The sequence below is a fragment of the Raphanus sativus genome, chromosome 7, assembly GCF_000801105.2.
Source record: "Raphanus sativus cultivar WK10039 chromosome 7, ASM80110v3, whole genome shotgun sequence".
NCBI classification, from domain to species: Eukaryota; Viridiplantae; Streptophyta; class Magnoliopsida; order Brassicales; family Brassicaceae; genus Raphanus; species Raphanus sativus.
The window spans coordinates 12,841,832-12,864,088 of NC_079517.1; the positions used below are offsets into that span (position 1 = coordinate 12,841,832).

Consider the following 22,257-nt stretch of genomic DNA (forward strand, 5'->3'; position numbering starts at 1 on the left):
AGATGTTATAATCTATCAAACTTGGTATATTTTCCTTCACCCACCGAAGCAAAAATGGTTCTATATCTAATTATATCTGTAATCACCATCATCATCACCACCAACATGCTTTATCAACGGTGGTGGGCATCCAACATACCTCCAGGACCAAAGCCACGGTTTCTACTCGGAAACATTCATGAACTGAAACCACATTGGACTCATTCTTTTTCTGAATGGTCACAAACATATGGTCCCATCATATCGGTATGGTTTGGAACAAACCTCTCTGTCGTTGTCTCTAACGCTGATTTAGCCAGACAAGTGTTGAAAGACAACGACCATCAGTTGTGTAACCGAGAAAGGGTCGCAAAGATGACACAGTCAGGTACTGATCTCGTTTGGTCTGACTACAGTCCACATTACGTGAAGCTGAGGAAACTATGCACGCTTGAGCTTTTCTCTTTGAAGAGCATTGAGAGTTTCAGATTGTTGAGAGAGATGGAGACAAGGTCCATGGTCGAGTCGGTTTACAAGGACGTGATGATAGATTCAACAGATGGTCAGACTAGAAAACCAGTGGTCGTGAGGAAGTATCTAGCTGCTGTTGTTTTGAACACTATCTCAAAGTTAATGATCGGGAAACAGTTCAGCGCCGAGGAAGGTAAAGAGTTCAAAGAGATTGTTCACAAAGAACATTTTCTTAGCGGCTCAGGGAGCTTGTTAGATGTCATCTGGTGGCTCAAATGGGTTTCGAAGTGGCTCGTTAACGACAAGGACTTCTTGGCGCACATGGATAGGAGGACAAAGTGGTTTAGAGGAGCTATAATGGTGGAGGAAGATGTAGCTGTTGAGGATCACGAGGGGTTTGTTAGGAAACTGTTAGTGTTGAAAGAGAAGAAAGAGCTGAGTGAAGAGACGGTTCACGGATTAATCTGGAACATGTTCACCGCAGGCTCAGACACAACAGCTGTTGTCCTGGAATGGGCTATGGCAGAGATGATAAGATGCCCTGCCGTGCAAGAAAAAGCGCAGCAGGAGCTTGACGCCGTGGTCGGATCAGAGAGGCTAATGACTGAAGCAGACATCCCAAAACTGCCGTATCTACAATGCGTGGTCAAAGAGGCGCTGAGGCTTCACCCGTCAACACCGACAATGCTTCCACACAAAGCAAGCGAAACGGTGTGGTTAGGTGGGTATAAGGTTCCTAAAGGAACCACGGTTTATGTCCACGTGAAGGAGATAGGAAGGGATCCAGTGAACTGGATAAACCCTTTGGAGTTCAGACCGGAGCGGTTCCTACTAGAGGACACTGATGTCAAGGGTCGAGACTTCAGGGTTCTTCCGTTTGGCTCGGGGAGGAGAGTGTGTCCAGCTGCACAGCTCAGCATGAACTTGATGGCATTGGTGATGGGGAACTTGTTGCAATGCTTCTCGTGGAGTTCTCCTATTCCTCCGGAGAGTATTGACATGAGCGAGATTCCTGGATTGCTTTGTGTCATGAAGACTCCAGTGGAAGCACTAGCTTCGCCGAGAGCTGCCACAAGAGTTATACCTTTAAATATGGATTAAATAAATAAGATAATGGATCATGGAAACTCAATAGACCATGGTGACTCTTGTTGAGGAGAAGAAGATGTAGTCATGTGAAAAAGCACTAGATGCATGGCACAATTTACTACATGGCTGAAACTGGTTTCATAAAATAAAAATGTAGCTGATGTATATGGAAAATAAAAGTGTAACTTTCCTCATTATAACAATGTCCAAACTGTGCAGATTGACGCACAATAGAAAAGAGAATAACATAAGACTGAAAATGAGCTAATAAATAGGTGAGATGATTGGACCAAAAGACCTGCTTGCTACAAAAGGAAATGAATGTGTGATTTGCATGGAGGAATTCAAACAAGGAGAAGCAGTGTGCACATTAATTTGTGACCATCGTTTTCATGGACATTGCATATCTAAGTGGAAGAAGATCAGTTCATCAATGTCCCTTGTGTCGATTTCGCTTCCACTGACGTTGATCATCTTTAGGGTATTGGTCAGGATTATTATGAGACAAACAGAAATGGAAAACAGTTTTGAACTATTTGTATATAAGATTGAGCTCAGTTAGATTAATATCAACTTGAATAACGATGCAAACAATACGAGGAACAAAAAGAAAACCGCATTTTCATTTTCTTCACTAACCACTCATGAGTTTTAACAAAACAAATTGCTTTCAAGAACACATATACTGTGATCAGTCAATCGGAAACAGCTAAACAATGAAGAAACCGAAACAAAAATGGGACGGTAGCTACAATACCAGACCAGTCGATCGTCCCACAAATCTTTCCTCCAGCTCTGTCCAGTGAGACAAACATGCACCGAACACTCTGGGTAACGGGGATATAAAGTATATCTTCACCCCCCATATAAAAAACCACAAGCCTTCCCTCGTATTCCGCCATGGCACCCGCATATAAGGTAATCACTAGTTCCTTCCCATCACGACCAACCAATCTTCTCCACACATTAAGCTTTGTATCGAACCACATCAACCCAGTGTTGTTAAAGAAAGCAAAGAGAACATCCTCCACCACACACACGCGATGCGCCATATCCTTTAACTTATCCTTGCTTCCACCTTCCGTGGGTCTCTGGCTTACCATCTGAACCAACCGTTCTCCTTCACCTTCTCTCGGATCGTACACGCTCGTCTTCTTGTAATCCACCATGTACACCTTCTCCTCCACCGAGGCACTACAGTCTGAAATCTTAAGCACGTCCTCCATCCCCGCAAGCTCCCACGTTTCTGATTTTGGATGAAAAACTTCAACTTCGTGAAACCTTCCGTCGATGTGGGGTCGGCCTCCGAGTACGTATATCTTCCCGTCGATCACTTCCACAGCTGCGTTGCGCTGTCTTTGAGGCACGCTCATGCTTGGTCCTTGTGTGATGTTCCCAGACCGGGTATCAAGGATCCATAGATCAGAGGAAGGTTCTATAGATCCACCAATGAAGAAGATCTTTGACCCCACTGCGACGGTTGAAGAACCGTATTTATGAGGAGGGAAGGGAGTTGGGTTCGGAACTAACCCATACTCCTTTGTTGTTAATGATTCGTTGAGAGTAAACCAGTGGAAGGATGAGTTGTCGTCGTCATCATTTTGTTCGAAACATACATGGAGGGAGCTCTTGGGGAGGGTGGATCGCAAGACGTTGAACTCAGGGGAGCGAACAAGGGATCTTAGGTCTTTTGAGACCCATGAGATAATTAGGTGATAGCTTCTTGGGACGCGGACCAAGCATCTCATAACGATATCGTCAGGCAGTGAAGAAAGCGACGGCTGCGGAGGAGTGTACTTTTTGGACATTGTTTCAACAGGAGAGACTGAAAGTTTTCGGTCTTGCATATTTAAGATGATGATGATGATGATGATGAAGATCTTGATGAAGATCGAACAAAGCGGACTTTATAAAAATTTACTACACGTTACTTTTTTGTGGGTTAGGTTATGATTCAGATATGGACAGCATTTATAAAATTTAGAGTTATTCTTGGGTTCACCTCCTAGGGTGAACCTTTAAATTCACCAACCAATAGGATTCAAGTATTTTATATTTAATATTTTTTTAAAAAGTAAATAAAATATTGTTAAATTATATTATGTTTTCAAATAAATAGCTAAAAATAAATAAAAATAGTTGTAGTTGCAAAATTTTTTTTAATAAAAACTCTAAACCCAAAATACTAAACCCTAAATACTAAACCCTAAACCCTTGGGAAACCCTAAACCCTTGGGAAACCCTAAACCCTTGGATGAATCATAGTTTTAAAAATTAAAAAAATCTTTTTTTTTAATTATTACTGTTTTTGTTTATTTTTAGCTATTTATTTTAAAAACATAATATAATTTAAGAAGATTTTGTTTATTTTTTAAAAATATATTAAATAAAAAATACTTGAATCCTATTGGTTGGTGAACCTAAAGGTTCACCTAGGGGTGAACCCAAGAATAAGTCTAAAATTTATTACGTTACTAATTTCATAAATGCTAAAGAATTAAACGTTAATCAACAACAAGATTTCAGCAAAAAAAAAAAACAAGATTTCAGCAAAAAAAAAAAGATTTCAGCAAACGTCTGTATCGAGTTTTGTCTTAATTCGAATGTAGAAATTGACCCGTTTAAGCTTTAATTAGACCTTGACCAAAAATAAGGAAACAAGATCTCAATGCTCTGATTTTACGGGGTAAGTATAATGTAACAGATTTTCAATGGGAGTATTTAATTCCAATTAGAAGATAATCATGGAGTTCGTTTTTTTCTAAATATGTTAAATTTAAATATTATAAACAATACACATTTTGTTATCAATAATCAATTTTTTATATTAGGGATATGCATATAGGTAACATTTGGTTCAGTTTCGTTCTATTCGATTCGGATCTTTACGGGTTTGATTCGATTCGGATCTTTACAGATTTGGTTCGGATTTTTGCGAGTTTAATTTGAGTTTAGATTCAGATAAATTTAATTTAAAAAAAAAACTACAGCTCATATATACTTTAAATTTCTAGAAAAAAAAATATAACATATAAATCTAAATAATGTATTCTAAAATACTTAAACTAAACATAAAAATGGTTTAACTTAAATATTTGGATAGAAAATCAATATATATATATTTATATTTTAAGTATTTTAGTATAGTTTCATTATTTTAAACATGTACTTTTAACTATTTTTATATATTTCTAAATATTTTAGACAGCTTTGACATCTTATATTTTTTTATTCTTTTAGATATTGAATTTAAATATAATTAATATATTTAAGTATATAAAGTTTATTTAAATACCCGAAATATTTTAGTTTGGATCGGATACGGTTCCAGCTCTCTATTTTTATTGTAACAAAATTTTAAACAAAAGTGACGATGTCTCTTATTGGTTTTGGCCCATTTAGTAATCATTAAAAAATTTCTAGATCTATTTAAGAAAATTAATGGGCTGAACTAAAAACCATTTCATAATGTAAAAATCGACACTTCCAAATTATTCTCTATTGGTGTGGTGACGAAGAAAAAGGGGTTAGGATTAAGAAAGTAAAATTTGTTGTGTAATCCATGTTCTCGCTAGGTGATTTCAATAGATTCTAAATAAATCTTTGATATATTGGTCTCTTGTAAAATTTTCGAAAAATACTAATTATTAAAATTTTACACTTGATATAATAATCAACTGTTTCTCAATTAATATTATATGAGATTAGAGTAATCACATAAATCAAAACAATACTTATTGTTTATTTATAATATTTTTATGGTAAATAAATCAAAATAATTATTTTATTTATTTATATGGTATATAATTAAATTGCAATGATATGGACAGATATATAGTATACTTAATATAAATATTCACTATAATATGGTTTTATTAACATTTGTATATTTTCTGTAACAAAAAATTAAACCATTGATCCCAATATTTTTGATGTGATATTTTTGTCAATGAAAATTTTAAAATTAACAAATTTCTGTTTTATATTGTATATAGTTTAATTAAACGATATATATACATATTTAGTATGAAATATATTAAATAATAATTCATATTCGTAAGATTTTATGATCATTTGTATTTTGTTATAACAAAATAAGATTAAGCCATTAATCACAAAATTTCCAAAGTGGGATTTTTAATGTTTTAGTAATTTTTAGTCATTTAAAAAAACTTCAAAAAATAACACATAAGAAAAAATCTAACTTTTATTATATGGTTAATGTGATTTTTTAATTTCTTTTAATAATATAAAATTAAACAAAAATGAGGGATAATACAAAAATTGTTACCAAATATATATAATTCATAATCATATTGTCATATATGTTAGTTATATTAAGTACTTCCGTAGCTTTTATTTAAAAAAATAATGGAGAATATTCCTTTATACACTACTAATAAATTTAATAGTTTGTTTAATAAAAATATTCCATAGACATTATTTGCGAAGTGATTTGCCATATGTCTTCACTACAATCGTTTTCACAAAAAAATTATGACGTGGCTATTAAGATTGATGACATGTCATATGGTTAAATATGACATGGACAATTACATTTAATGCTGATATATATTTTTAGAAATCTTTTAGAATATGACAATAACTCATATATTACATTTAATATTGATTTATATTTTTGGTAAACTTTGTAGAATATGGTAATAACTCATAAATCATCACTAAAATAAATATATTCAAATATGACATTTTGAATTTCGAAATATTCTATAATTTTACTTTTATAATTATAAAATTTTTATTATCTAAAATTTTCTAAATTTTATGATTTTTTTTAAAAAAAATTAATCGTAATATCATTAGTTTCTTTTAGATATCTACAAATTATATAAATATTATTTAGTTTTAATTTTTGATATCTATACAATTTTATATGATTTTAGTAATTTTGTACAAGTTGATTTAATACATTTAACTAAATGAAATAAATATTTTTTTCATCTAAGATTTTAAATTTATATATATACATATATATATTCTTAACTATAATTTAAAAAAAAACTATTTTCTCTTAATTTTATGCTTAATTAATGATATTTATATTAATTATTGGTCAAAATAATAAAATATATAATATTAATAAATTACATTTTAAAATATAAAATTTAACTTTTAAAAAATTCATCACTTCACATGGTGCAGGAAAACACCTAGATTAATAATTTTGATATGGCTACTAAAATTGATGACATGTCTTATAAATTAATATGACATGGACAATTATATTTAATGTTAATTTATATTTTTGGTAATTTTTTTTAAATATGGTAATAACTCATATATCACATTTATTGTCGATTTATATTTTTGGACTTTTTTAAAATATGCTAATAACTCATAAATCATCATTAAAATAAATATATTCAATTATGGCATTTCAAATTTCGAAATATCATTTAAATTAAAAATATTTCAAAAATATATACATATTTTTAGAAAATTATAAAAATTAAATCATAAAATTCAATTTAATCGTAAAATCATTAGTTTCTTATATATATCTACAGATTTTATAAATATTGTTTAACTTTAATTTTTGAAAATTATGCAATTTTACATATTTATTTAATATATTTAATTAAAATAAATAGATAGAAAAATCTACCTAAGATTATAATTTTAAATATATACATGCACATTCTTAAATATAATTCAAAATAAACAAAATTGTTTTTATTTTAATTTTAATGTTCAGTTAAATCAAATTTATATTAAAATATTGATAAGAAAAAAGAAAATTTATAATATGTATAAAAAATAAATATAATTTATATTTATCTATTAAAAATATATTTTAAAATTCTTTTACTGCACATGGTGCAGGAAAACAACTAGTAATATATATTTGGATAGACTAACCTATTTTTTAAAGATTCTAAGAATCGTCGTAACGATATATGCCTAGGAAATTATGTTTTAATGCTCTAACTAGATCATGGTCGAGCGGGAGTCATTTTTTTTTATATTTGTTTTTACTAAATGTTATACATGATCGCCAATGTGTATTAATATAAAATTTTGATAAATAACAATGTGTGCTAATGTGTTTAAATAAGCAATGTGTTTAATTACTAAATTTGATTTTTAAAATTTATGATAACGTAAAGTAGATTTTTTCTGTATTATTTAAAATATATAGTGCTATATGTTTTGTATTTTCAACATTTATCATACAAAACTTACATTGGGGTATTATTGATATGAAATATGTGTAACATAATATATTTATATATTATATAAACATATGCAAACCCGCACGGGTTTTATTTTTAAAATGTATTCTATATTGTTTAGTTTTATGTAGTATCGAGTTTGTATAATTCAATTTTGTGTTTAAAGAACAATATCAAAACTGTCTTTCGTATGTAAAAATAACATTTTGCAAGTGCGAGTTGTGTCTTTTTATTGTAACACAAAATTTTATATAAAACTTATGTTTTTTTGTACATTACGAAATTTAATTTTTTAAAATAATTATTACGTAATTTCAAAGTGAATTTTATCTCTGAGGTCTAATATATTTTGTGTGTAATGGTTCAAAGCATTTTCGATATATATTATATTTTAGTTTGGTTTGTTTTTTAGTATTATTGTATAATTATAATACTATACAATATTACTATATTCTATACAATATATGAAGTTATGTGTTATTTGTTTTAGAAAGTAGATTATGCCCAACGTAGTTATAAGAATAGTCATATCTTTATGTATGTGTCTATAACTTATCTACCTAATGTTATTCGTACTAATAAAATTAATATGGCCAATGAAAATATACTGATCAATTTAAAATGAATTGTATAGAGTAATTATAGAACGATTAATATTTTTTAGTATTCTTAGTATATATCTTATTTAAATTGACATGTAATAAATGTAAAAATCATATATGGAATATGGACAAAAAGAAGAATTATATTTAAGGAAATACATCAATGCAAAGTTAGACTATGGTACGTATTATATATAAAGAATGAGACATTTAGTTTAAATATATGAAGTCCACCTTTAAAAATCCACCTAGAAGAAGTTGTAATGTTCATGTTTTAATAAGATAGATATATACGTGTAATGTGATTACGTGATGCATTTTGGCCAAAAAAACTCTAGCCTAATAAAGGTTATGTTTTTTTATCTATGTGTGTAATCATCAATTATGTGAAGATCAATGTATTGTATCAACTTGAATAAAGGAGGATGATGTGTAATAGAATCACGACGGAAAAGCCGTACACTAATAATTCTATAAACTAATAATATTGGGACTATAAGATTTTAATAATTTATAGAGATATTAATTTATAAAATATTTTAGATTTTCTATCTTAAATATATATTTTTCTAAAATAAGAAATACATTTTTTGTGTATAACATTAATTAAATTTCTGAAATTCGACATTCATATTTTTCTAGATATTATTGGTGTATATAAAATATGTTTTATAGAATTTCAGTATGGTTTTAGATATAATTTTACTAAATCTTATCAAAATATATGAAGTGTTAAGAAAGTATGAAAATAATTCTATTAATTTTAAAGATAAAACAAAAAAAAGAACTCACTACGTGAAATTTATTCGACGAACACGTCTACGTGATAAATCAACATCCAGCAACTTCGACGTTTACGAATATGATTGTTTAAGACACTTAAGAACATACAATTAAGACTGATGAAAACATTCTGTATGTAACGTAAATCAGAAGACAAACATAAAACAATGAGGTGTCAAAAGCTTCTTAAGATTCATAACTAAAAATGATCGATACATTTTATCAAAAAGTGAAAGAAGCTCTGTGATTATATTTTATGATCGTCTCCATTATAAAAAGGATCAATCACGTAAGAAGCTCTGTGATCATATATTTTTTAAGAAGGATCGATCACGTAAGAATCTCTGTGATTATATATTGTTTTTATCGCATAAGAACTAAAAAGAAGCTCTGTGATCATTTTTTTTTTCAGTTATCCGTCTCCATAACTAAAAAGGATCGATCACTTTTTGCTTTAACATAGATCAATAAACATTATAATAAGATCCCGTAAATCATGATCACACTATTGGTTTGTCGTTGTTTAGGTTCTACAGTATGGCCTTTGCTTAGAAGATTTCAATGGAAGTTCAGTTTGTGTATTAAAATATTTGGTATTTGATAAATATATTATATGGAGGTTCGAAATACTGTTAATGTGTAAATGCAACTGATAAGAATATGCGTAGAGACTATAGAATTTTGTTACAGTTCTTATGATAAAACCTGAACACATTATTGTATTTGATATGATCATATTCACAATTTTGTTACCGTTTTTATGATAAAACCTGATTGATCATATATTTTTTAAAAATTCGGTGTGATCACTGATCGATCACGTAAGAAGCACTGTGATCCTATCTGAACTAAAAAGGATCGATCACATAAGAAGCTTTGTAATCATTTTTTATCACATAAGAACTACAAAGAAGCTCTGTGATCATATTTTTTTAATCATAAGATCACGTAAATTATCACTAGGGAGATTTGTCGTTTGTTAGAGCCTCAGTCTAGGTTCACGTAAATCATCACCAGTGCAGACATTATGTAAATCAGAGCGTAATAATTTTTAAGATATGTTATATTTTTAGAACTATATGTTTATTTAAAATATGTTATACACACATTAAAATATTAAATCTAAGTGACGAGGTATATAAAAAATATATAACTTATAATGCTTGGTCGACAAGGTTTTTTTAATCAGTAATAAAGAAAAAACTAGACCATGACCCGCCCGACCGGGCATGTGTTTATTTTATTTTTTAATTTTTGATTTAAACTAAATGATGTATTTGTTAATAGTTACTTGTGATACATTGAATTTTTTTTTGAGTTTTTAGAAAACAATCAAATGTGTGAAAAATATTTTTTATTATATAAAGAAAGCTTAAAACGAAACAATGATAGATTATATATGAAATATATAAATCAATTTAGTTAATTTAAAATACGTTGAAATAAATGACTTTGAGTCATATATAAATCAATTTAATTGGCTCATTGTTATTACATTTTTTGTTAGGGACATAGTGTTTTAGATCAAATTAAGTTGGTCTAGTGGCTCATGACCCCTCTCTTATTCTAACCGACAATTTTGTTTTGTAACCGTTCGGTGTTTAGAAAAAAATTGTGAAGAATGAAAAAAAGAAATATCTCGACTTCGGTGTTCTCACATGGCGATGACGATTTCAAAACTCATTAATCGAAGATCTAATGTTTTATCTTTGTGAATCTGATGTTTTTTCTTTACGAATCAAGGTATGGAGTAATTTAACCTCTTTTGAAATAATTGGTTTATTTTTCATTATGTTTCAAAGTTGTATATTGTTTGGACTTTTTCTTGGGTTCACTCCCTATAAGGTTCACCAACCAATAGAAAATTGTCATTTTAAATCTAGTATCTTTTAATTAAGGAAACAAAATAACTTGGCAAATTATATTATGCTTTTAAATAAATAAAAGATTAAATAAATAAAATAACAATAGTTCTCAAAAAAGATTATTTAAAAAAAATATTTATTTATAAGATTTAGAATTTAGTGTTTAAGATTTATAGTTTAGAATTTATCTAAATGTTTAGTGTTTTTCCAAAGGTTAGGGTTTATCCAAGGGTTTAGGGTTTACCTAAGAGTTTAGGGTTTAGGATTAGAGTTTAGGGTTTAGTGTTTTGTTGACAACATGTTTAGTGTTTTTCCAAGGGTTTAGGGTTTACCCAAGGGTTTAGGGTTTAAGATTAGAGTTTAGGGTTTAGTATTAGAGTTTAGGGTTTAGTATTTTGTTGACAACATTAATTTTTTTCAATTCGTTTTTATATATTATTTTTATTTTTTTAAAACATTTTATTTTGAAAAGATAATATAATTTGACAAATTATTTGTTTACTTAATTAAAAGATAATAAATCTAAAATGACAATTTTCTATTGGTTGGTGAACCTAAAGATTCACCATAGGGGATGAACCCAAGAATAACTCTATTGTTTGCATGTCTAGTTACACCTAGTTAATTAATAAATGTCCATAACATTTATAAAGCAAATCAATTGTTTCCTAAAAATAATGTAGTTAGCAAGAATATAGGCAATTGTCTCATTCTTAACCATTTACTTAATCTTATATTTAATATTGAGTACTCTGCAAGTTCAGTTAAATAGATTTTACTGGAAAAAAACATATATAATTTATTATTTATTAGCTAAATATAGATAGTTAGCGAAAATCATGTCACTATATTAAAGTTAATTAATATTTGATATTGATTATAGATTTGATAGAGGAATAAAGATATTTTGTTTGTGTTCTAAAATGATTGATTTGGTTTGTTGTGAAAGCATAAGAAAAATCGATTTGATTTGTTTTTTTTTTTTGAGAAAAGTTAACAACAGTCGATTTGTGTAGTTGGTTGGAAGTGTAAACATAGATAAATATATATGTAGATCGGTAATATTTTACATAGATTAATGATTTACACTGATTTTTACACAGGTACATCTTAATGTTATATATGAGAAAAAGTTGAAACTATACATATAACATTAAGGTAGAAAATTTATTCATACAATAATTTTTAGACTTATTGAGACCTAGCTCTATTTGAGGTGAATAAACATTGGTTTAGATGAAAAGGGAAATTCAATTTTATCTTGAAATTATTTTAATAGAGAATGGATGTTAAAATTTATTTTACGACAATAAATAATTTCGAAATTAATATCTTAGATTTTTTTATGATAACAAATATATAATTTCGAAATTTATTTAATATAAGAGAAGTTAAATTTTGTTTTAGGACAACACATTAACTAAACTGAAAAAGACAAGTATTAAAATAGAAACTATCTATAAAAAAATAAAGTGATAAAAACACATTTACTAAACTGGTTAAGACAAACATTTTTATAGAAAGTCTAATTAATATTCTCAGTGGCATGTCATTGTAAATAACTTGAAAAATTAAGGGACATTTTTAAAGTGTACTTCTCTTTCAATAATATAGATGTATCAAAACTCAATGTAGGTTCCTTATAAAATAGCACATTTAACATAGTTGAGCAATATGTTCTTTCCTAATTAACAAAGCTGCAATATTGTAACATAATGTTTAGAGAATACTATATATTAACCCGTGCTTCTCTTAATCTCCATCGCTAAATCAAACACCCGATTCTATTGATCATAACGAAGATGGCAGCAATTTTTGACCACATTACCGAATTGAAACTTTTCAAAACAACATGGAAATTAAGGTCAGGATCATTCATCTATGGAAACAATATTCTGCATGAGGTATTGAGAATATTGATACGGTGTTACTCGATACAAATGTAAATTTATTTTTCTGACGCTTTATTGCAATAAAAAAATATTTTCTTATACGTTTGATGCTCATACAGAGAGGTAATTTTATACGGTTATAATTAGGGTGATAAGATTCATGCGACTGTTAAAAATTATTTGGTTCCTCATTTTGAAGAGGTCCTACTAGAAGGTGACTCAAAGATTATGATGAATTTATCACTTTCTCAAGCATGTGGCTCCTATCGATCAATGAAACATAATAAAATTTGCTTCAAACCCACAACGGGTTCGTTTTTGTGATGATTTTTCTTTCAGATTGATGGATTTCCAGCCTGTCAATTTTCGTTAAATCTTAGATGGTAGTCTGAGCCCTGAATATTTGGTCGGTGAGTGTTCATACAATCAATATGTTATATTTTGATTCCTTTTAACGAATCCATTATATTATACTTACTTTTATCTTATTGTGTAGATATTATCTCTCAGGTTGTAGAGATAAAGTCATGTTGAAATTGTGTCTCTTAATGGGAATGACACGGAAAAGATTTCATGTGAGTTAAAAATGAAGAGTGATTTATATGATATTCACCCGTTTCGTTTGGTTTTTGGTGTTATACCATTATATATATATATATATATATATATATATATATATATATATATATTCACATACTTACCGCAACAACCTTTTAAAGTTTGTTCTTTGGAGATGTTAGGCTTCCATTGCTTGTCTAGAGAAAGGTTGCACTAGATTTAAGCGAAGCCATTCAACTTCTTAGTGATAAAAATCTAATTTGTGTAATGAAATTTGGCAAGATCAAAGTATGGAAAGGTAAACATCCTCAGATTCTGAGGTTACTTATTTTGGCTCATCTAAATAAATTTGATAGGCTTTTAAATTATTTCCCATCTATATTATTAAAGAGAAGTACACATATATAATGTCCCTTAGTTTTCAGTGTTATTTACACTTCTATGCCACTGATATTAAATAATACTTCCTATTTTAATGCTGTCTTTTCCACTTTGATTAATGTGTTTTCCAAAATTAAATTTGAATTAAATACACTATTAAATAATACTTCCTATTTTAATGCTTTGTCTTTTCCACTTACATTAATGTGTTTTCTAAAATTAATTTGAATTAAATATACTTCATTAACTTTTCAATTAAATCAATATCAAATTAAAAGAAAATACATTTTTGTTGGACAAATAATTCATGGAAATTATAATATCAACTCTTCGTTTAACAAATCTGAACGAAAAGAATATTATCAAATTTGAACCGAAACTAGATACTATCCAAACGGATTTACCATTTTGGTATCTAGAGAACCATAACCAAACCTTATATGAACAAAATATTTCAGATATTCGAATGTATTTAAATCATATTTATTTACTTCAATATGTTAGCTATTTTTCGAGTTAATATCCAAGATATAAGTTATTTTAAGTTGTTTAAAATATTTGAAATATAAAAAATAGTCAAAAGTAAACATCTAAAGTAGATAAAAAAATAATCAAAATACCAAAATACTTAAAATATATATTTATTCTTCATCCAAATATTCAAGTTAACCTATTTTAAAATTTTAATTTAGGTACTTTGGCTTACATTACTCAAATAGTTTAAAAATATATAATTTTAAACAATTAAAAATAATTTAAACGGGTTATCAAACCCGCAAAGATCCTAATAAAACTGGAACCAAATTTTATAAATACTGAATAGAGCTAGAATCTTTAAACTCAAAATCTTAAACCCGAATAGATTTTAACCGAATTCGAGTGGATATGCAAATATCCACCCCTAACTTAGTCAATATAAAACAATCAAATATTACAAATATACTATTTAGTATAAATAAATAAAAACTAAAAATTAATATCCGTGCGGTCGCACGGGTCAAGATCTAGTTTACTTTTTTAAAGATGAGCGAAGTGTGTGCAATGCATTCAAAGTGTCCGCTAACACTCTTCATTCCTCTATGAATGAGGTGGAAATTTCTTATCTAAGTAAGTTTGTATTTTTTTTTAAAGATGAGCGAGTACCCTTCTTTGTATTTTCATTTACTTTATATCAGTACTGATTTAGAAATATGCATCTTTTATCTATTTAGGTTACCAAAAAAAGTTTTGTCTTTGGAATTTGTGGAGTCCAAACCACTTTCTATGGTTTCAATGATCTCAGAGGAAGAAGAGCACTTCGTTCTATCGCCAAAGAAAACAATATCTGAGATTTGGAGACGAGACCGGTCTCAAAAATTTCAATAATTAAAGAGTTATTCTTGGATTGACCCCCTAGGGTGAACCTTTAGGTTCACCAACCAATAGACACTTGTTATCTTAGATTGAGTATCTTTTAAAAAATGAAACAAAATAATTATCAAATTGCATTATGTTTTTAAAATAAATGTAAAATAATTAAAAATAGTAATTAACAAAAACGAATTTTTGAAAAATAATTTTAAATCCGCCAGCAAACTATACCCTAAACCCTAATCCTAACCCCTAAACCCTTGGGTAACCCCTAAACCCTTGGATAAATCATAAATTCTAATTCATAAATATCAAACTCTAAATCATAAAAACACTAAATTTTTTAATTCTAAATCTTAAACCTTTAGATAAATTCTAAATCTTGAAATTTATATATAGCTTTTTTAATACATTTATACAATTACTATTACTTTTATTTATTTTTACTTTTTTTTATTTTAAAACATAATATAACTTGACAATTATTTTGTTTCCTTTTTCAAAAGATACTCAATCTAAAATAACTAATTCCTATTGGTTGGTGAACCTAAAAGTTCACCATAGGGGTGAACCCAAAAAAAAGTCATAATTAAATTACCTAAACATGCATTATATTTTCTTATTTTGATAAATAGGGAAAAATTATTTTGATAGGTGTAGAGGTTGATGTTAGGAGTTTGAGGCTCCTAAGTCAAATGATAGTATAGTGGTAGTAAGTTGTCGAACCAAATCTGAGGGATTCAAATATAGAGAGAATGCAAGTATTTGCCTAATCTAAGTACAATCAGAGAATTGGATGGGTTTTAAACTAATGATTGAAGCTAATGCAAAGCAATAAAAATGATACTTTTAAGCTATTGGAAAGGAGAACTCATGGGTATAGGGATTTAGACCTTGGGTGATCAGGTTTCGAACTAAGGATGACAAATGAATCAATCAAACTATTAACCTTAAGCCTAGACACAATTCTAAGCAAGCTCTATGTCTAGATGAATGCTCATTTGCTAACATGTCTCAAACATCAAATGTCTTTGGTTGAATAACATGCAAGCAATCATTACTAACAAGTCTATTAGCTATCTTAGCATCTTTAACAACAAATCTCTTTGGCAAAGTACACTAAAAGCCTAGGAGAGTTGACTCAGGCATTTCATCAAACACCTTTTGGGTGGAAAATGCCTAGAGATCACCCTTTGAGTGGCCTACTCAAATGATGCATTAAGATCACTCTACTAGCAAGGAACAAGTATGATCTACACCTAAAACATCCTAGAACTAATCTAATCACCCTTAATCACCCTAACCCATGAATCCAAAAGGTGATTACTCACTAATCCCCATGATTCCTCTTAAACCCATGATGGATTTCAGATGAATCATATAGAGAAATAGAAGAGAAATCACAAGAACAATCACAAATCAAGCCAAAAAGAAATCTTTTTCTTGAGAGAGTTTTTGTTCTTCAATAGATCAAAGATAATCTGCCAAAAGGTGGCTACAACATCCTTAAACATTAGGTTTTTCAGAGTAAAAACGTGCATAAGAAATTGCAAAAAAGTCCTTGAAAAATCATAAAATCGTGTAGCAAAAGGGGCTGGAGCGACCTTGGGGGTCGCTCTGAGAGGTCGCTCCAGCCTCAATTTTTGTGTCCGGGCGATGAAAACGCGAGCTACTTAGGTGGGTCGCTCTGGTTGGTCGCTCTGGTTGGGAGCGACCTTGGGGGGTCGCTCCGGAAGGTCACTCTGCGGTTCTCGACCAGGATGGATATGCCTCTAGTAAATTGATCATAACTCCTTCATTACATCTCCAAATGACTTGAAACCACTTCCATTAGAAAGCTAACTCAATTTCCTGTGTCTCCACAAAATCTTAGCAACAGAAGATTTTCTAAGGCCTCCATCCGTGCTCATCTTTCACCTCCTTTTTGATCACATTGCTTCCAAATGTCTCCAAGAACTCCATGTGGTGTTCCAATACCTGATAGAGACATATGTATGCCAAATGCAACCTAAACATGTCTAAATCCTAATCTATATGATGCAAATGCTTATGAATGAATGGTTAAAACAATGCAAATATGCAAGATATCAACTCCCCCACACTAGTCCTTTACTTGTCCACAAGTAAACTTTCAAGAACCAAGGAGAAGAGGTTTGAAGGTGGGGACTCATAATCAAAAGAAACTCTTCTTAGTTCTCAACTTAAAAACCTTGCATAATCATACCAAATAGCAAGAGCAAAGATTTTATCCATCTCTAACTTCTCTAGGCCTATCTCAGCTCATTTGATCTCTACACTCATTAATCATGCATCTACAAACCACAAATCCACCATCTCTCTAACATTCAGGAAGCAAACTCAATAGACATCTCACAAATGGTCAACTGGTCCAAGTCATTTGGTTTGGTAAGACAAAGGCTTTAATGCAAGTGAAATCAGAGGTTCAAAATGATCTTTTAAGGTGGTTTACTCTCAAAACTAAGTAGCTTTGACATTACACATAATATATCTAAGAAAGGGATCAACTCATGCATACAATGCTCAATCTCCATTGTTCTACCCTTTCCCAAACATACAAGATATTCAATTATTCCTCAATGTCAAACCCAACTCACATCTCTCACCAAAAGATTCCAAGAACATTTTTCACATCAGACTCTTTCTTTTTGAAATCAATAAGGGATTTTCACAATTTTAAAACAAATCTGAGCTCCTAACAACTTTGCTAGCCCCCTTTTTCATTCTTTTTTTTTTTTCTTTTACTTTTTTTTTTTATATTTGGGGGCCAAGACTTTTCACAATAAGAGCTAGATACTTCTCCACTTATCCCATAAAGACTAATCATTTAAACACAAAGAGTCAAACCTTTCATATTCCCAAATCACAATCACAACACTCACCCCCTTCCTATAGCTAGACAATAGAGTGACTAATCTAGCAAGAATGGAGACTAAGCATTGTCGTTCCCAATACTCTCAACATTATGCACATGTAAAGCTTTCCAAAGAGGCCTCACTCAACAAATAATGATGGTTTAAAAAGGAGGTATGGGTTTTGGGAGTGGAGTACCACTTGAGTTTGTCAAGAAGATTGGTAAAAAGGATGGGACAACTCAAGTGTGTATATCCATGACTTAGTACACAAGGGACCATATGCAAGAGACATTAAAACAGGAGCTTGCTTCAAAGAGAGAGTATCAACAGTCAAATGAGTTTCAAGAGGAGCATTCAAAGGCGCGAAGTTTACAAGCTTTCCAAAGGGTGCTCAAGCTACTTGTCATGATTACAAAGGTTAATAAATTCAGTACTTAGCATGAGCTCTTTACAAGGTTGAAATCCCCCTAATGCATGAATGCAACCTATATGCTTCTAGACTCAATCCTAAAAATGCAAATGATGCAACTAAATGATTCTTTTTGTGTTTTTCAAATTTTTTATTTTTTTGGATTTTTCTATGCAAATAAGAATGTAATATGCAATGCATGAGACTCAAAATCATGGAAACAAACATGATCAAATACTTGGTACCTCCCCCACACTTAAATCACACAGTCTCTGTGTGAGTGAGGTACCCAATGGAAATGTGAAACACAAAGAAAAGTGGGATTGTGTGTTACCTTCCGTGGAGCGAGGTGTGAACGTTGCTGCGACAGGTCGCTCCCAGCTGGAGCGACTTCGGTATGTCGCTGGGAGAAGATCGCTCTGAGGTCGGTTTCTGTGTTTCCACTCGCGTGTGACGCGAGCGAACTCGGCTTCTCGCTCTGGACATGTCGCTCCCAGGTGGAGCGACCTAGAGGTATCGCTGCGATGAGATCGCTCTGGTGTCCGACTTTCTGCTCAATACCTGCACACAACTTCACTTTCCCATTGTTTGATGCAATAAAATGATAATGCAAATACTGATGCAATATATACAAGGATACTCATGGGACTTCCTCCCAAGTGAGCTTGTTTTAAGTCTCTAGCTTGACTTTGCCTCTTTTGGATCAGGCTGGACTAGGTGCAGAAAGTGGAGTTGACACCCCATCTTCCTCAGGTGGTAGCTCATCAAAGTGATCATCAGCAAGAGAAGGATTCATCTCTTCAATGGTGAAGGCTTGTCCAAATACAGTGGGGTTCCTCATCTTCTCCTTGATGTCAAAGTGGAGGATGTTCTCCTTGCCCAAATGGAGGTCAATCTTCCCTTCTTTCACATCCACGATAGCTCCGCTGTAGCTAAGAATGGCCTTCCAGGAATCAATGGGTCTTGAGCCTCCTCACCCATTTCAAGCACCACAAAATCTGTAGGTATCTCATACCTTCCAATCTTCACAGGGAGGTTCTCTAGGATGCCCACAGGGTACTTCACTGAACGATCAGCCAACACCAGAGAGAGTCTACACTTCTTGTATTGAGTGAAGCCAAGCTTCTTTGCCACAGACAAAGGCATCAAGCTGACACTAGCTCCCAAATCGCAGAGACATTTCTCAAATACCATAGGTCCAAGAGCACAAGGGAGTGTGAAGCATCCTGGATCCTCTAGCTTCTCTGGAGCATCAAGCCTCTGAATGATGGCATTGCACTCATGACTCAGAACCATCATACCCTCCATCTCTTTCTTCTTAGCAGCTACAACATCTTTCAGGAGTTTGCTGTATTGAGGAATCAGCATGAAAGCATCAATGATGGGCATTGTAACCTTAGCTTCACTCATCTGCTTCTCAAACAAAGCCTTGTACTTCTGTAGCAGCTGCTTCTTAAATCTACCAGGGAATGGAAGCTTTGGTTCATAGGGAGGGGGGACATGAGAGCTCTCACTTGCTGGAGCAGCAGATTCACCATCTTTTGTTGTTTTCTTCTCTTCTCCAACCTTTCCTTTACCCTTGGCTTTCACAATCTTCTCCAAGATCTCAGCATCTGTCTTCTCATCAACAATGACCACTTCATCATCTAGGTTGATGGCCACCTCCTCACCTTGTTTCTCAGCATCCTTGGTGAGGGTTACAGGAGTCAACTGCTTACCACTCCTAAGTGTGACAGCTTTTGCTTCCTTAGGGTTTTGATCTGACTTTCCAGGTAGAGATCCTTGCTGGCGGTTCTGGTGGGAGCTCATGGAGGCAAACTGATTCTCCAAATTCTTGACAGAAGAAGCAAGGTGGGAGAATTTGTTGTTGAGCTCATTGTAGCTCCCATCAATCTTGGAGTGAAGGTTCTTCAGCTCATAGCCCACATGCTTCTCACTTCTAGTCTGAGACTCCAAGATCTGTTTCAGTAAGGCATCAGTGCTGTTCTCTTGAGGGGCGGAGGAGCTAGGAGAGGAGGTTTGCTGAGGCTGCTGGTTGTTTCTAGGCTGATAACCACTTTGCTGGTTGTTTGAATAGGGCTTCTGTTGGTAGTTGTTGTACTGAAAGTTGGGTTCCTTTTTGTACCAGCTACCATTACTGTTGATGAAACACAATTCTTCTTGCCCTTCCAAACCATCAACCTCAGTGACAGTAGGAGGTATCTCCTGTTGTGGGTTACCAACAAAGTTCACCTGCGCTTGTGTGGCCTTATCAGCAATGAGTTTGTCAATCTTCTCCTGAAGAGCCTTTATCTCATTCCTTGTTTGATTGTCATCACCTCTGCTGCTTCTGTCGTGGTCTCCACTGTAGACTGCATCACTCTTAACCATGTTGTCAACCAGAGCCTCTGCCTCTGCCTCAGTTCTCCCCAAAAAGAACCCATTGCTAGTTGTATCCAGTCTGGCTCTGTACTTAGGAAGAGCACCTCTGTAGAATGTACTCAGCAAGCTCTCCTTAGAGAATCCATGGTGTGGGCACTGAGCTTGGTAACCATTGAATCTCTCCCAAGCTTCACTGAATCCTTCCAAGTTCTTCTGTTGGAAGCTGGAGATCTCATTCCTCAACTTAGCAGTTCTTGAGGTAGAGAAGAACTTCTCCAAGAATGCCCTTTTGCAGTCTTCCCAAGTGGTGATGGAGTCACTTGGTAGAGACTTCTCCCATTGACGTGCCTTGTCCCCCAAAGAGAAAGGGAATAGCTTGAGCTTTAAGACATCCTCTGACACACCATTAGTCTTTGACATACCACAGTAGCTGTCAAACTTATCCAAGTGATCAAATGGGTCCTCCACAGCCAGACCATGATACTTGTTGTTCTCTATGCAGTTTAGCAGTCCTGACTTGATCTCAAAATTGTTAGCAGCCATAGCTGGTGCTCGGATTCCAAGTCTAGGACCATGGATGTTGGGGCAGTCATAAGTGCCAATGGGGCGAGCTGGTCGCTGTTGGGGCCCTTGTGGTGGAACATTGTTGACTCCATTGGGGTTCTGAGGATTTTGTTGTTCTTCCATTGCAGCTTCCAGTGTCTGCAGTTGAGCTTGTTTCTCTTATTCTCTTCTTTTTCTAGCACACTCTCTCTCTAAAGCTCTGATGTCTGCGGCTCTTGGAACAAGGTTTGATGTACCCTTGCTCCTCAAGTTCATACACCTGAAAATCACAAAGAGTGAAGAAGAGAATCAGTAACTTACAAAAATAAAAATGACTTAGTCTCAAGCAAATGACTAAATCTCAATGTTTAAATCAAACTCAGAATTTGGCAACGGCGCCAATTTGATGTTAGGAGTTTGAGGCTCCTAAGTCAAATGATAGTATAGTGGTAGTAAGTTGTCGAACCAAATCTGAGGGATTCAAATATAGAGAGAATGCAAGTATTTGCCTAATCTAAGTGCAATCAGAGAATTGGATGGGTTTTAAACTAATGATTGAAGCTAATGCAAAGCAATAAAAATGATACTTTAAGCTATTGGAAAGGAGAACTCATGGGTATAGGGATTTAGACCTTGGGTGATCAGGTTTCGAACTAAGGATGACAAATGAATCAATCAAACTATTAACCTTAAGCCTAGACACAATTCTAAGCAAGCTCTATGTCTAGATGAATGCTCATTTGCTAACATGTCTCAAACATCAAATGTCTTTGGTTGAATAATATGCAAGCAATCATTACTAACAAGTCTATTAGCTATCTTAGCATCTTTAACAACAAATCTCTTTGGCAAAGTACACTAAAAGCCTAGGAGAGTTGACTCAGGCATTTCATCAAACACCTTTTGG

At 32.1% G+C, this 22,257-nt stretch overlaps 2 protein-coding genes and 1 non-coding gene across 3 annotated transcripts; 2 read left to right on the forward strand and 1 right to left on the reverse strand.

The window, feature by feature from the left end:
* Window positions 1–1,733, forward strand: LOC108816111 (cytochrome P450 98A8). Its single transcript, XM_018588682.2, is given in 2 exon segments — window positions 1–1,515; window positions 1,517–1,733. Coding segments are annotated over 2 exon segments (1,485 nt in total). The 5' UTR covers window positions 1–54; the 3' UTR covers window positions 1,541–1,733.
* Window positions 1,734–2,159: 426 nt separating this feature from the next.
* Window positions 2,160–3,397, reverse strand: LOC108815428 (F-box/kelch-repeat protein At2g22050-like). Its single transcript, XM_018588035.2, has one exon. The coding sequence runs from the start codon at window positions 3,384–3,386 to the stop codon at window positions 2,235–2,237; it is 1,152 nt and encodes a 383-aa protein (XP_018443537.2). The 5' UTR covers window positions 3,387–3,397; the 3' UTR covers window positions 2,160–2,234.
* Window positions 3,398–20,946: 17,549 nt separating this feature from the next.
* Window positions 20,947–21,053, forward strand: LOC130498155 (small nucleolar RNA R71). Its single transcript, XR_008937077.1, has one exon. It is a non-coding gene; the product is annotated as a small nucleolar RNA R71 (small nucleolar RNA).
* Window positions 21,054–22,257: the final 1,204 nt, after the last annotated feature.

Bases quoted from the DNA above. Each gene is read 5' to 3' on its own strand.
- LOC108815428 (XM_018588035.2), bottom strand. From the start codon at position 3,386: ATGCAAGACCGAAAACTTTCAGTCTCTCCTGTTGAAACAATGTCCAAA.